Source organism: Coregonus clupeaformis, chromosome 16, assembly GCF_020615455.1.
Source record: "Coregonus clupeaformis isolate EN_2021a chromosome 16, ASM2061545v1, whole genome shotgun sequence".
Taxonomy (NCBI): Eukaryota; Metazoa; Chordata; class Actinopteri; order Salmoniformes; family Salmonidae; genus Coregonus; species Coregonus clupeaformis.
In genome coordinates this window covers 7,859,322-7,875,323 of record NC_059207.1, presented here as the reverse complement: position 1 = coordinate 7,875,323, position 16,002 = coordinate 7,859,322, and the positions used below count along the sequence as shown (strand labels likewise).

Below are 16,002 nucleotides of genomic sequence, written 5' to 3'. Positions count from 1 at the left end.
TTGTCCAGGGTCACGTCAAGTTTCTTTGCACTCTGGGAGGGCGACACTGTGGAGTTGTCAATCGTGATGGAGAGGTCTTTGAGCGGGCAGGCCTTCCCCAGGAGGAAGAGCAGCTCCGTCTTGTCAAGGTTGAGCTTGAGGTGGTGGGCCAACATCCAAGCTGAGATGTCTGCCAGGCATGCAGAGATGCGTGTCGACACCTGGGTGTCAGAAAGGGGGAAGGAGAAAAGTAATTGAGTGTCATCCACATAGCAATGATAGTAGAGACCATGTGAGGATATGACAGAACCGAGTGACTTGGTGGAGAGAGAGAAGAGGAGAGGGCCTAGAACCGAGCCCTGGAGGACACCAGTAGTGAGAGTACGTGGTGCAGACAAAGATCCTCGCCACGTCACCTGGTAGGAGTGGCCTGCCAGGTAGGATGCAATCCAAGAGTGTGCAGAGCCTGAGACGCCCATCCCTGAGAGGGTAGAAAGGAGGATCTGATGGTTCACGGTGTCGAAGGCAGAGGATAGATCTAGGAAGATGAGAACAGAGGAGAGAGAGTCGGAGAGCCTCCATGAGTCTTGGCTGAGTGAACTGTTTTGAAGCCTGACTGGTTAGGGAAGATTGTTCTGAGAGAGATAACGAGAGAGTTGATCAGAGACAGCACACTCAAGTGTTTTGGAAAGAAAATAAAGAAGGGAAACAGTTTTTGATGTCAGATGAGTCTAGTGTTGGTTTCTTGAGGAGGGGAGCAACTCAGGCCATTTTGAAGTCAGAGCGGACGCAGCTAGTGATCAGGGATGAGTTGATGAGGAAAATGAGGAATGGGAGAAGGTCTCCAGAGATGGTCTGGAGAAGGGAGGAGGGGATGGGGTCGAGCGGGCAGGTTGTCGGGCGGCCAGACCTCACAAGTCACAGGATTTCATCTGGAGAGAGAGGGGAGAAGGAGGTCAAGACGTAGGGTAGTTCGATGTGAGTGAGACCAGTGGACTCAATAGGCTGAGTAAATGAGGAGTGGATGTCGTCGACCTTCTTTTCAAAGTGGTTGACAAAATCATCCGCAGAGAGGGAGGAGGGAGGGGTTGGAGGATTAAGGAGGGAGGAGAAGGTGGAAAATAGTTTCCTAGGGTTAGAGGCGGCAGTTTGAAATGTATAGTGATATATAGTGGCTTTAGCAGCAGATACAGAGGAAGAGAAGGTAGAGAGGAGGGAGTGAAAGGAAGATAGGTCCTCCGGAACCTTAGTTTTCCTCCATTGTTGCTCAGCTGCCCGCAGCCCTGTTCTTTAAGCTCGCAATGAGTCACTCAGACACGGAGGGGAGGGTCGAGCCGGCCGGGAGGAAAGGGGACAGTGCAACTCATAGGATGCAGAAAGGGAGAAGATTAGGCTCGAAGAGGCAGAATTAGGAGACAGGAGGGAGAAGGATTTAGCAGAAGGGAGAGATGATATGATAGAAAAGGGGAGAGTAGTGAGAGAGGGAGCGAAGATTGCGATGGCGCATGACCATCTGGGTAGGGGATGAGTGGCTAGGGTTGGAGGAAAGGGAGAAAGTAAAGGAAACAAAGTAGTGATCAGAGACTTGGAGTGGGATTATTAGATGAGGTCAAGTGTATTGCCTGCCTTGTGAGTTGGAGGGGATTGGGAAAGGGTGAGGTCAAAAAAGGCAAGGAGGTGAAAGAGAGAGTTGGAAAGAAATGAATCGAAGGCAGACGTCGGGAGGTTGAAACCCGGAATTCCACGTGTGTTGTGCGCGCAGGGTAGACTAAATTAGAAGGGTTGCAGCCAGGGGTGGGGAGCGTCTGTAAAGCCTACAGGGAGAGGAACTAACAGGTATAGAAAACACACACATAGTTGCCAAAGCTACAAAAGAGCAAAATGAGATCAGAAAATAACTAGGTACTAGGTCATTGTAGGCTGTTTTCATGTTATCCAGAGGTAAACAATTAACCATAATCCCAATTTTGTTCCCAATTTTGTGTTTAGAAGTAGCTAGCAAGCTAGCCAATGTTAGCCAGTTAGCTTGGGTGCTTGACTGCCGTTGTGAGGTCAGAACACTTGGATCAACCCTACTCATCGGCCAGAGCGTCAAGTGTGCGCTCTGAACGCTCCGAGAGCGAAACGAGATGGGTGGGGCTAAAGCTTAAGAGGGTGTGAACGATGCTGAATGGGTGTAGACAAAGAAGAGCTCTTCAGTAGGTACCAAAATATTCAAAGGCCATTTTCTCAAAAGTGAGTTTACAAGTTTATCAACTTTCAAAGCAGAATTACTTTCCCATTGTTCCCTTAAATGCAGTGTATGATATACAATTTTGTAGCTCTGTGTCTGCTTTTATCCAATGTAAAAAACACAATTTCAAATTTTCAGAAGTTCTGCTCTTTCTGTAACCTGTAGGGAACACAATATATGATATATACTTGGCATGTAGGTTTCTCACTTATGGGTGGCTCAAATTGGGATATGGCGAGGGGAACGGGCAGGGTATATACAAATTAAATACTTGTACTATTGCTATCGTTAAAAACTGTAGTAAAAAACTGTAGTGTTTTTGTGGACGTTACTATAGTATTTATAACAGTGTTTTTTTTGCGGATAATACTATAGTATTTACCATAGTATTTTACAGTATACTACAACCAGTGGTGGCTGGTGGGAAGAGCTATAGGAGGATCAGCTCATTGTAATGGCTGGAATGGAATCAATGGAACAGTATCAAACACATTGAACATATGGAAACCACGTTTGACTCCGTTCCATTTATTATATTCAGCCAAAACAATGAGCCCGTCCTCCTATAGCTCCTCCCACCAGCCTCCACTGACTGCAACATTCTATAGTAAGTACTACACATGATCGAAGGATACTACAGCGTGTAGTATATTATTCTAATGTTTACTACAGAATTCTATAGTAAGTACTGTAGTATTCTATAGTAAACTGTAGTATTTTTTTCATGTGGGTTGTCCTTTGTGTCATTGTTTCCACCTAACAGACAGGCCCCTCTGTATGTGCCTGCAGGGAAGTAGAGAACCTGGGGACACAAGTGAGGAAATCCACCCTGATCCAGCAGAAGAGCATCAAGAATGAGTGGAAGCTGGCCAAAATCGCCTTTGTGGTCATTGTTGTGTATGTGCTGTCCTGGTCGCCGTATGCCACCGTCACCATGATCTCCTGGGCAGGGTAAACATATCAAATATATACAAAAGCTTGGGTCACATATCTACAATGGCTTTATATGTTTATTTTTGACGTCATCCAATGAGACCATGTAGCAATGTCCAGGTTTCCAAGATGCTAGTGTAGCCTCTGCTGGATGTTTATTGTTTATGTTTGTATTTCTAGAGCTACTGGATGTACAGTGTGTGAGCATGTTTGTCTTGCTTTGCCTTTTTGATGTACATGCATTGAGTGATATTTTCACAAGCTTTACATTCAGATCATACTGAGGTATTCTGCACTTTTCAAGATTAGATTTACCACCAATCTTGGCATTTCTGTTCTTGTTTCCAAAATGTAGGGGATTTTTTTGGGGTTTTCTGAAAGAATATGTCAAATCCCAGTATGAATTCCGGCCCCACCGCTCCCTCTCTCTCTCTCTGTCGCCTCTCTCATTTGAAATATATCTCTGTCCCCCCAAAAAAGTTATAATACCCCCCAAAAAATATATACAGTGCCTTCGGAAAGTATTCAGACCCCTTGACTTTTTCCACATTTTGTAACGTTACAGCCTTATTTTAAAATTGATTAAATTGTTTTTCCCCCCCTCATCAATCTACACGCAATGCACCATAATGACAAAGCAAACACAGGTTTTTAGAAATGTTTGCTAATATATTACAAATAAAAAACCGAAATATCACATTTACATAAGTATTCAGACCGTTTACTCACTACTTTGTTTAAGCACCTTTGGCAGCGATTACAGCCTTGAGTCTTCTTGGGTATGACGCTACAAGCTTGGCACACCTGTATGGAGTTTCTCCCATTCTTCCCTGCAGATCCTCTCAAGCTCTGTCAGCTGTACAGCTATTTTCAGGTCTCTCCAGAGATGTTCGATCGGGTTCAAGTCTGGGCTCTGGCTGGGCCACTCAAAAACATTCAGAGACTTGTCTCGAAGCCACTCCTGCGTTTTCTTGGCTGTGTGCTTAGGGTCGTTGTCCTGTTGGAAGGTGAACCTTCGCCCCCAGTCTGAGGTGCTGAGCGCTCTGGAGCAGGTTTTCATCAAGGATCTCTCTGTACTTTGCTCCGTTCATCTTCCCCTCGATCCTGACTAGTCTCCCAGTCCCTGCTGCTGAAAAACATCCACACAGAATGATGCTGCCACCACCATGCTTCACCGTAGGGATGGTGCCAGGTTTCCTCCAGACGTGACGCTTGGCATTCAGGCCAAAGAGTTCAATCTTGGTTTCATCAGACCAGAGAATCTTGTTTCTCATGATCTGAGAGTCTTTAGGTGCCTTTTGGCAAACTCCAAGCGGGCTGTCATGTGCCTTTTACTGAGGAGTGGCTTCCGTCTGGCCACTCTACCATAAAGGCCTAATTGGTGGAGTGCTGCAGAGATGTGTAGTGTATTAGGATTATGTCTTTGTTAATGTTTTTCATGTAGAAATGAAAAGATGTTTATGTTAGTTCAAAAGTAGCCATTTGTAGGGTGACGCCCAGGGAGACAGGTGATTGGACAGCAGAGGAGCAACCCATATTTTTGCATTGTTTATAAGTATATGCTGGAGGAAGAGGGGGTTAGAAACAGACAGATTATTTTGGGACACTGTTTCTCCAGCCCTGCAGGGTCTGTAACTTATGCTGACATCTTGTGATATAAATAAAACTTGTAATCAAAGTGCAGCCTAAGCGGACTCTTTGTTTGACAGCAATAAGTACCAGCATTCGACGCGATACACTACAGATGGTTGTCCTTCTGGAAGGTTCTCCCATCTCCACAGAAGAACTCTAGAGCTCTGTCAGAGTGACCATCGGGTTATTGGTCACCTCCATGACCAACGCCCTTCTCCCCCGATTGCTTAGTTTGGCCGGGCAGCCAGCTCTAGTAAGAGACTTGGTGGTTCCAAACTTCTTCCGTTTAAGACTGATGGAGGCCATTGTGTTCTTGGGGACCTTCAATGCTGCAGAAATGTTTTGCTACCCTTCCCCAGATCTGTGCCTCGACACAATCCTGTCTCGGAGCGCTACGGACAATTCCTTCGACCTCATGGCTTGGTTTCTGCTCTGACATGCACTGTCATCTGTGGGACCTTATATAGACAGGTGTGTGCCTTTCCAAATCATGTCCAATCAATTGAATCTACCACAGGTGGACTCCAATCAAGTTGTCGAAACATCTCAAGGATGATCAACGGAAACAGGATGCAACTGAGCTCAATTTCGAGTCTCATAGCAAAGGGTCTGAATATGTACATAAGGTATTTCAGTTTTTTTATTTTTAATACATTTGCAAAAAATTATATGAACCTGTTTTCCCATTGTCATCATTGGGTATTGTGTGTAGATTGCTGAATAAAAAAAAATATTGAATCAATTTTAGAATAAGGCTGTAACGTGGAAAAAGTCAAGGGGTCTGAATACTTTCCGAAGGTACTGCATACACTACCGGTCAAAAGTTTTAGAAGACCAACTCATTCAAGGGTTTTTCTTTATTTTGACTATTTTCTACATTGTAGATTAATAGTGAAGACATCAAAACTATGAAATAACTCATATGGAATCATGTAGTAACCAAAAAAGTGTTAAACAAATCAAAATATATTTTAGAAAATAATACTCTTGGCATTCTCTCAACCAGCTTCATGAGGTAGTCACCTGGAATGCATTTCAATTAACAGGTGTGCCTTGTTAAAAGTTAATTTGTGGAATTTCTTTCCTTCTTAATGCGTTTGAGCCAATCAGTTGTGTTGTGACAAGGTAGGGGGGTTATACAGAACATAGCCCTATTTGGTAAAAGACCAAGTCCGTATTATGGCAAGAACAGCTCAAATAAGCAAAGAGAAACGACAGTTCATCATTACTTTAAGACATGAAGGTCAGTCAAAACTGAACATTTCAAGAACTTTGAAAGTTTCTTCAAGTGCAGTCGCAAAAACCATCAAGCTCTATGATGAAACTGGCTCTCATGAGGACCGCCACAGGAATGGAAGACCCAGAGTTACCTCTGCTGCAGAGGATAAGTTCATTAGAGTTACCAGTCTCAGAAAATGCTGCCCAAATAAATGCTTCACAGAGTTCAAGTAACAGACACATCTCAACATCAACTGTTGAGAGGAGATTGTGTGAATCAAGCCTTCATGGTCGAATTGCTGCAAAGAAACCACTACTAAAGGACACAAATAATAAGAAGAGACTTGCTTGGGCCAAGAAACACGAGCAATGGACATTATACCGGTGGAAATTTGTCCTTTGGTCTGGAGTCCAAATATGAGATTTTTGGTTCCAACCACCGTGTCTTTGTGAGATGCGGTGTGGGTGAACGGATGATCTCCGCATGTGTATTTTCCACTGTAGAGCATGGAGGAGGAGGTGGTATGGTGTGGGGGTGCTTTGCTGGTGACACTGTCTGTGATTTATTTAGAATTCAAGGCACATTTAACCAGCATGGCTACCACAGCATTCTGCAGCGATATGCCATCCCATCTGGTTTCCTCCACAGAGTGAAGGAAAAGCAGCCAACAAGTGCTCAGCATATTTGGGAACTCCTTCAAGACTGTTGGAAAGCATTCCAGGTGAAGCTGGTTGAGCGAATGCCAAGAGTGTGCAATGCTGTCATCAAGGCAAAGGGTGGCTATTTGAAAAAAAAAACTTGAATGAGTAGATGTTCTAAAACTTTTGACCGGTAGTGTATATATAAAAATGATAGATTCAAATGAATACATTCAACAATGTGTTTTTCCCATTACTACCGAGACAGAGGCTTCCTTATATAACATTTAAATATTTCTCTCCATCTGTACTGGAAAGTACATAAACCCTGGTCCAGCTGTTGATAGATGTTTTGGATAATCCCAACCATTACACTGCCTTCGTTACTGGATAATGGAGTAATGGAGAGATTACTTACTTCTCTTCTGTCTTTACAGACACGCCAACATTCTGTCGCCGTACTCCAAAGCCGTACCGGCAGTTATAGCAAAAGCCTCTACCATCTACAACCCTTTTATTTATGCCATTATACACACTAAGTACAGGTAAATTACTGTGTGTTATGTCAATCCAATGAATGAATAAATTAACAAACAAACTAATGACTGAATTAATGAATTAATGAATGGATGTTTTATCAACCCTGACTAGGAAAATTCACATTCCTCTGTGCTATTTACTGTATATATATAAAAAAAAACGTTTTTGAAATGTTTTTTTTGTCCTCCATGTCATCTACAGGGCCACGTTGGCGGAGAAGGTACCTTGTTTGAGATGTCTGTCACCGAGAAAGGACAAAAAGGACTTCAATAGCGAGTCTTCCTTCCGAGATTCCACCATCAGCAGGCAGTCGTCTGTCTCAAGGACCCATTTCTGCGCCGCATCCGCCATCTCCTCCAGTATGGTAAGGTGTAGGGTGAAGCCGGGTCAGTTGTGTATTCCCCTGCTAATGGTTAAGGTTATGATTGGGGGGAGGGGAAGCTGATCCTAGATTTGTACCTAGCGGAAACTTCACCCTGGACCTATAGTAAGATCAATGGCGTAGATTTGACTTTAGGTCAACCTTATCATTCCCTATGGCAGAACTTCACTGTAAAACTACTGACATTAAACAACCATATGAGACAGACATGATAGTTTTAAATATATTTTGAAGCTCTACATTGTTACAAACAAATGCTCAAATGGAACCAAAAAAACATAAACAATGGGGTAATTTAACTTTATTCCAAAACACAGGGTCAATATTTAAACACTGCAGTTTCAGGGAGGGACGACACCAGTGGATGTCACGACTTCCGCCGAGGCTGCCTCCCCTCCTTGTTCGGGCAGGTTTTGGCGTTCGGCGTCACCGGCTTACTAGCTACTGCCGATCCATTTATCATCACTCCATTTGTCTTGTCTTCAATCACACACACCTGGTCCTTATTCCCTCATTAGTCATGGTATAAGTTTTCCCTCTGCTTCCTTGTCTGTGTGGGTGATTGTTTATTGTGGAGGTTAGTGAAGCTCGGTGGAGCTCGTGTATTGTGTATCGACGGGAGTATTTTCCTGTATGCCTTGTATTTTCCAGGGCGCCTGTTTTGTGCCCTGGAGTGTGTTTGACGCATTTCTGTGTTAACCTGTATTTTGAGGATTAAAGCCTGTTATTCTGTGATTTAACCTCCTGCGCCTGACTCCTTCATCACCACCTCATCACAGTGGAGGCTGCTGAGGGGAGGACGGCTCATAATAATGTCTGGAACAGAGCAAATGGAATGGCATCAAACACATGGAAACCATGGAAACCATGTGTTTGATGTATCTGATACCATTCCACTGATTCCGCTCCAGCCATTACCACGAGCCCATCCTCCCCAATTAAGGTGCCACTGACGACCTGTGGAGGACACTGTTTATTACCAACATATTAGAGTGGGGGGTTTCTGTTGCTGTAGGTGAAACAAATTAAATGTTGTCTAATATGAGCACTGAGCCTAGACAAGGCGTTGTGCCATGTGGGTATTTTCTTGGCTCGACCCTGCTGCTACCCTCACAGGCATCTCAGAAGAATCCTCTTTGCTTTTTGAAGATTATGGCTCCCTCAGGTTTTTCTTGCCGGGAAGCGAAAGTTGAACTAAATCCATATATGGTTCCTAACCACAGGTGTTTGGAGATGTGGAGCTGGATTCTCCAGAGCGGAACGACTCCTCCTTCAGAAGCACCTCGTCCTTTAAGATGCCCAAAGACAAACGTTGCAAGACCAAGATTATTTGTGCTGCACAGAAGGTGAGAACAGAGATACTTTGTCACGTGGTTTACCTTTTTATTTGCCATTGGTTTGGGATACCTCCTCAGTCATTGAACATTATGTTGTGATAGCAAATTGATCTGAATTGTACTACTTGATTGATGGAGCCTTTTATGCCATTTAGAAGACACTTTATCCCAAGCCACTGATAGTAGTGCATGCATACTTTTTCATGTGGGTGGCCCCAGAGGGAATCGAACCCGCAGCCCTGGTGTTCCATGCACCATGCTCTACCAACTGAGCCACACAGGACCACATTAAACTTCAGCCCTGTATTTACTGTCATCATTACCATGCTCTTCTCATGTCTGTGTTTCAGCCCAGCCCTGCACTGAAAGAATCTATGAGCGTCAGCGAACACGAGGTAGTGTCTGGCTCCTTCTGCATGGCAGCTGTCCCCTTGCTGGCATTATCGAAGAGGAGCCAGAGTCTCCAGCTATCCAATGGAGGAGAGACGAGAGAGAGCGACAGCGGCAGCGAGCGCAGGAGCACCTTGGACTCCCCTAGTTTACGAGCCCAGCTTTCTCACATCTCCAGTATCCCGCAAATCATCATCAGCCCAACGTCGGAGAGCAGCCTAACGTCGGATGACAACCTGTTCTTAGAGGAGAAGCAGGGAGCCATGATGAGTCACGAGGCGGGCGAACTGCTGGTGGGCCTTCGGAGCTTGAACTGTTCCTCAGGGCTACTGGAGTCAGTGGAAAGATTCCTCTCCTGAGTTCACCTACAAACTCTCAACTCTTTGTCTGTGTACCAAATGGCACCCTAAACCATTTGGAACTTTCTTTCCTTCTTATTCTACCCCCCAGTTGGACAACCGATCCATTCCACCCAGCTCCTTTTTTGAAACAGACTTTTAGAAGGAGACCAAGGCCTAGATCTGATGTTGCTTTAATGAACAGAAGGAAGAAAGAAACCCAGGAAGGGAGCAGCTGATTCTGGTGTGCTCTGGTCACAAAAAAGTGTTGCCGGGTAGAAGGGAATATTCGAAGCCAGCTGATTCATTCCCCAGCCACTGTGATTAACATCCCATTTTCTGCTGTTTGTTTACATGGCCCCCTTCATTCAGAGGAACTATGATTGGATGGTGGTTCCATAAAGTATATTGACTTAGAAAGAAGGCCTTTATAGTAGCAAATAGAACTAACATCCTCATGCCAATGGACCAATGTTGGCAATGAGTGTTAATGAAATATGGACATTAAAGCCACAATCTGGAGTCTGTGTTTTAAAATAATAATACGCAGAATTTATAACGCACATTTCATTGAAAAACAATTTCAAATTGAGTGCATTAAAATAAATAAAAACAAGAGACATAGACAAAAAAGGACACAGCTAGACACAAAGAACAAAGCTCACGCTACAAAGGGCCAGGACAACAAGGAACACAGCTATATCTAAAGAGGAGGGTTTTTAGACCATTTTTAAAGGAGCATTCCAGAGGGAGGGGTAGCTAAATGTGACCACTCCCAAATTCATGGAGCTATGGACTGACAATCCATGAGATCGACATTATGGTTTTAAATATATTTTGAAGCTATACATTGTTACAAACAAATGCTCAAATGGAACCAAAAAACCTGAACAATGGAGTAATTTTACTTTAGATTTGGGTTAGGATAGGTGAGGACAGCTGTAGTGAGCTCACAAAAATATATTGATTAAGAAAGCTCACAAAAGTTGTATTCTTCAATAATCAACGGGCATAGTTCATTGAAATGACTATTGAACAGTAAGAAATGTATTACAGATTGTGCCTTTAATGGACATTCCAGAATTTTGACACTTGGAAAAGAACACACACAACAAAATAATTCTGGTCAAACTTCTTCCCTGTATCTGTTTGGCTATGGAATCTTATGTGCCCTTTGCATTGAATTTGACCACAGCTTGCTTTATGACACGGGCAGTGATGTAATCATCAATCCTGACTCCTGTTTATTTAAATACATTTTGTTAAATTTTCACTTATTGTACAGGTTGTTGTCACTATAGTCCATTTTGTTCATGTGGTTATGTTTCTTGACAATATCGTTGGATCATTTTTATTTGTTTGCTTTGAGACTTGTCTGCCCCACTAATGTTGCTAGTCATCCCTTTTAAGTTTTTTTGTGAAATGAAAAAAACAACAACAACAACATTGTATTCTGCCCTACCAAGCAAAAAGGCAGGAACTGCTCATAGCGTGGAACTGAGAAAAATGGCTTTTATTTACCTTGGTTTCACAGTAACCTTATGCAGTTACTGCTAACATGACCCCCATTTTCTCCAGAACACAATACAACAGAGGCAGGATACTTGTCCACATGATTAAGCAGGTATTTAATGTAGCAAAAATGGCATTAACTCATTTTCGACCAAATGAGCAGTTACTGCCTTTTTGCTTGGTAGAGCGCTATGGGCCTTGGTGAAAAGTAATGCACTACATAGAGAAGAGGGTGACATTTGGGACACAGAAGAGGGTGACATTTGCTTGGTAGGGCAGTATTGCTATTACGTATTAATAATAGCTCTAACCCAATTGATATCTGAAAGAATACAAAGAGGAAAATGATGAGCACTGAATTTAGAAATATAGAAAATGTAACAAAAAATATCATGGTTCAGTGCTGTCCTGGAAATCTGACAAATCTGACAAAATGTGCCGTCATCACTGATTAATTGACTTGACTAGATTCTGGACACCTAACCCTAACCGAAGCGTCATCTTTTGATAGCTCCCAAGTCAACAATGCTTTGGTTATGTTTATGTGTTGATGGGGATTGAGTTGGTTAAGCCAACCCTCACTTGCCAATGACCTGAATCTCAACCTATTTAATCTTTCCAGATAAGAGGCCTCAGACAGCCTGCTGTTCCCCACGCTTCAATGCACCATAATGCCCTCCTCTCCGAACACACGCACGCACTCACATCCACACACTCACATGCACACACACACACACACACACTTTCAAGTGAACATCTTTTTTACCTAAATTGGAGATAAACTCAAATCACCAGTCATTGCAGTCAAAATTCAGTTTATCCTGTGTTTTGTATCATAGTGTACAGTCGTGGTCAAAAGTTGAGAATGACACAAGTATTGGTCTTCACAAAGTTCGCTGCTTCAGTGTTATGAGATGTTTTTGTCAGATGTTACTATGGTATACTGAAGTATAATTACAAGCATTCCATAAGTGTCAAAGGCTTTTATTGACAATTACATTACGTTTATGCAAAGAGTCAATATTTGCAGTGTTGACCCTTCTTTTTCAAGACCTCTGCAATCCACCCTGGCATGCTGTCAATTAACTTCTGGGCCACATCCTGACTGATGGCAGCCCATTCTTGCATAATCAATGCTTGGAGTTTGTCAGAATGTATGGGTTTTTGTTTGTCCACCCGCCTCTTGAGGATCGACCACAAGTTCTCAATGGTATTAAGGTCTGGGGAGTTTGCTGGCCATGGACCCAAAATGTCGATGTTTTGTTCCCCGAGCCGCTTAGTTATCACTTTTGCCTTATGGCAAGGTGCTCCATCATGCTGGAAAAGGCATTGGTCATCACCAAACTGTTCTTGGATGGTTGGGAGAAGTTGCTCTCGGAGGATGTGTTGGTACCATTCTTTATTGATGGCTGTGTTCTAAGGCAAAATTGTGAGTGAGCCCACTCCATTGGCTGAGAAGCAACCCCACACATGAATGGTCTCAGGATGCTTTACTGTTGGCATGACACAGGACTGATGGTAGTGCTCACCTTATCTTCTCTGGACAAGGTGTTTTCCGGATACCCAAAACAATCGGAAAGGGGATTCATCAGAGAAAATGACTTTACCCCAGTCCTCAGCAGTCCAATCCCTGTACCTTTTGCAGAATATCAGTCTGTCCCTGATGTTTTTCTTGGAGAAAAGTGGCTTCTTTGCTGCCCTTCTTGACACCAGGCCATCCTCCAAAAGTCTTCGCCTCACTGTGCGTGCAGATGCACTCACACCTGCCTGCTGCCATTCCTGAGGAAGCTCTGCACTGGTGGTGCCCCGATCCCGCAGCTGAATCAACTTTAGGAGACGGTCCTGGCGCTTGCTGGACTTTCTTGGGCGCCCTGATGCCTTCTTCACAACAATTGAATCTCTCTCCTTGAAGTTCTCGATGATCCGATAAATGGTTGATTTAGGTGCAATCTTACTAGCAGCAATATCCTTGCCTGTGAAGCCCTTTTTGTGCAAAGCAATGATGACGGCACGTGTTTCCTTGCAGGTAACCATGGTTAACAGAGGAAGAACAATGATTTCAAGCACCACCCTCCTTTTAAAGCTTCCAGTCTGTTATTCTAACTCAATCAGCATGACAGAGTGATCTCCAGCCTTGTCCTCGTCAACACTCTCACCTGTGTTAACGAGATAATTACTGACATGATGGCAGCTGGTCCTTTTGTGGCAGTGCTGAAATGCAGTGGAAATGTTTTTTGGGGATTAAGTTCATTTTCATGGAAAAGAGGGACTTTGCAATTAATTGCAATTCATCTGATCACTCTTCATGACATTCTGGAGTATATGCAAATTGCCATCATCAGCAGCAGACTTAGTGAAAATTAATATTTGTGTCATTCTCAAAACTTTTGACCACGACTGTACAACAGCTGATGAAATGAACACAGTAAAAAACATTGTGTGAAAAACACTGTAAAAAACAAACACTGTAAAAAAAAAAATGCGTGTGATTTTTTAAAATCAGTATTATTTCCTGATAGTTGCTTGTTGTATATACAATTTACACTGGACCTTTTAATCAGCAGGTTTGCATGGGCGGGAGTTTTGTCTTTCCATGGTGATATCACCATGCGGTAAATTGGTTAATAGACCAATAACAAAGAGAGTACCAAACTTCTCTGCAAATAACAGCTAGTTTTCAGTTTTCCCATCCCCACTCAGACAACTCACAGACAGTCCTAGATAAAATTATTTATTGAGAAATATGTTTTTGCTAAAAAAGCAATTTTTGCCCCATTTGAATGGAAATCTATTACAGTAAAGTACTTAATTGTTACCCAGAAAGTATTTGATCTTGATATAAACACGTCTGCATTGGGCCTTTAAGTGATGCCATAAAAGCAGAAAGTTAAAAAATATATATATATATTTTATCCTGTTTTGCATGGATTTGATCATGTTTTACCTGTCTTGAATCAATGGTTCTGTCTGGTATCACTCAACGGACAGTGTTTTAACGCATGACAGAGAGTGTGTAAAATGTGGGATTAATGTCACACCATCAGTTGCTTGTTGATGAGAGTGATGATTACATGGGTTGCGACAAGGACATACTGGCCTGTATTCACAAAGCATCTCAGATTAGGAGTGCTGATCTAGGATCAGGCCCCCCCCCGTCCATTTAATGTCATTTATTCGGATCTAAAAGGCAAAACTGAACCTAGATCAGCACTCTTACTTATGAGATGCTTTATGAATACGGGCCCTTGAGCGATGATGGGAGAGAAGCGGCAGTGGACATTCTTGCCACTAGAGGGCTGTAGATACCCATTCACAGTATGGCCATCCTTTTATCTGATGGTGAAGTAGACAAGCACAACAAAATGTACTTTGGAAGACTGTTAACACACCTATACCAAATTAAAACATACTGTGTGAGTCTGTGTCTGTCTGTCAACCAACCAATGAGTGAATTAATGAAAGACAGAATGAATGAATGAGATTTCGTCCCAAATGGGACCCTATTCATAGTGCACTACTTTTTACCAAAGCCATATGGGCCCTGGTCAGATGTAATTATCTAAATGGGATATAGGGTGCGATTTGATGCGCAAACAGTAATCATTCAATCAGATCTCCTTCTTATATAATGTACGGAGTTCAACATTAATATCTGAAGAACAATCAACTACTGGATTTTCCCCTCTGCTAGTTCCCCTAGTCTCCAAGTGGCACTAATTTTCAGCAGCTGATTGAGGGAAAAGATGACATCACTTTCCATGGCGCTTGCTGAAACTGGATATGTAATCAGGAAACCAGAATACCTGGTATCTGAAGTCAGCGATACCAAGGATATATCCCAAATGGTACCCTATTCCCTATTTAGTGCACTATTTTTGACCAGGGCCCATAAGGCTCTGGTCAAAAGTAGCGCACTATATAGGGATTAGGGGTGCCATTTGGGACGTAAACCCCAGTCTCTGCAGCTGCATAGCTGTGAGGTGCAATCAACTGGATGCTCCACTCACTTCTACTGTGATGTACACATCTGCAGTGACTTACAATACTATAGAATAGATTAGAATATGATATATTTTTCTCAAGGGAATTTAGAGCAAACAAATGAGTCCCAATATGAATGCCATCCATACATTTATCACATAATGTACTGAATATAGTAGCCTAGGCCTAGTCAATATTCATTATCCATTACCTGAAGGTATCTATTTATTTTATATTTGTTTCCCTCATTTACTGTAGCTATCGTGAAAGACTTCACAACTCTGGAGCAGGAGCAAACTGCATGCTAGCTCTGGTCCAGGGCGCTAGTGCGCGTTTCTCCACCAGTAGGCCTGGTCCTAGACGAACGCGCACTAACGCCATGGACCAGAGCTAACTGAACGCTATTACTGGGATGAGAATGAAGTAAGTCTAGTTTTGGCATCCTTCTCACTCTGATTAAAGTGAAACTTACCGTAAAATGCAATTAGAATTGCTATCATACACACATCCAGCATCAGTCACATTAACTTGAACAAACACTTCGTTGAGCAGATTTTCTTGGGTCATTCACAATTATAAGCTATTTGAAAAATAAATAAATAATAATAATAATAATAATAATATATATATATATATATATATATATATATATATATATATATATATATATATATTATGCTAAGGACACTGCATATATCATTTAATTGACATTTTAATGGGTTAATGTTCACAGAAATATATTGGATATTATTCTCTGTATGTCCTTTCTTTTTTTCTTTATTGCTTTCTATTTTAAGTTTTCATTGTTTTCTTTCGTCATCACCATGAAAATCGCGTGCATTCAAACAGCACGCCTTATGAATCGAAACAAATTAATGCACTGATACT

The 16,002-nt window shown here is 42.5% G+C and overlaps 1 protein-coding gene across 1 annotated transcript in view; it reads left to right on the top strand.

Moving 5' to 3' along the window:
* LOC121584375 (melanopsin-A) overlaps window positions 1–12,009 on the top strand; it is a 33,153-nt gene extending 21,144 nt beyond the window's left edge. Inside the window, exons 5-9 of the mRNA XM_041900207.2 lie at window positions 3,002–3,163; window positions 7,072–7,179; window positions 7,376–7,538; window positions 8,780–8,902; window positions 9,244–12,009. Of these exons, the coding sequence (XP_041756141.1) occupies window positions 3,002–3,163; window positions 7,072–7,179; window positions 7,376–7,538; window positions 8,780–8,902; window positions 9,244–9,642 (955 nt within the window). The 3' untranslated portion in view covers window positions 9,643–12,009. The remainder of the gene's footprint in view (window positions 1–3,001; window positions 3,164–7,071; window positions 7,180–7,375; window positions 7,539–8,779; window positions 8,903–9,243) is intronic.
* Window positions 12,010–16,002: the final 3,993 nt, after the last annotated feature.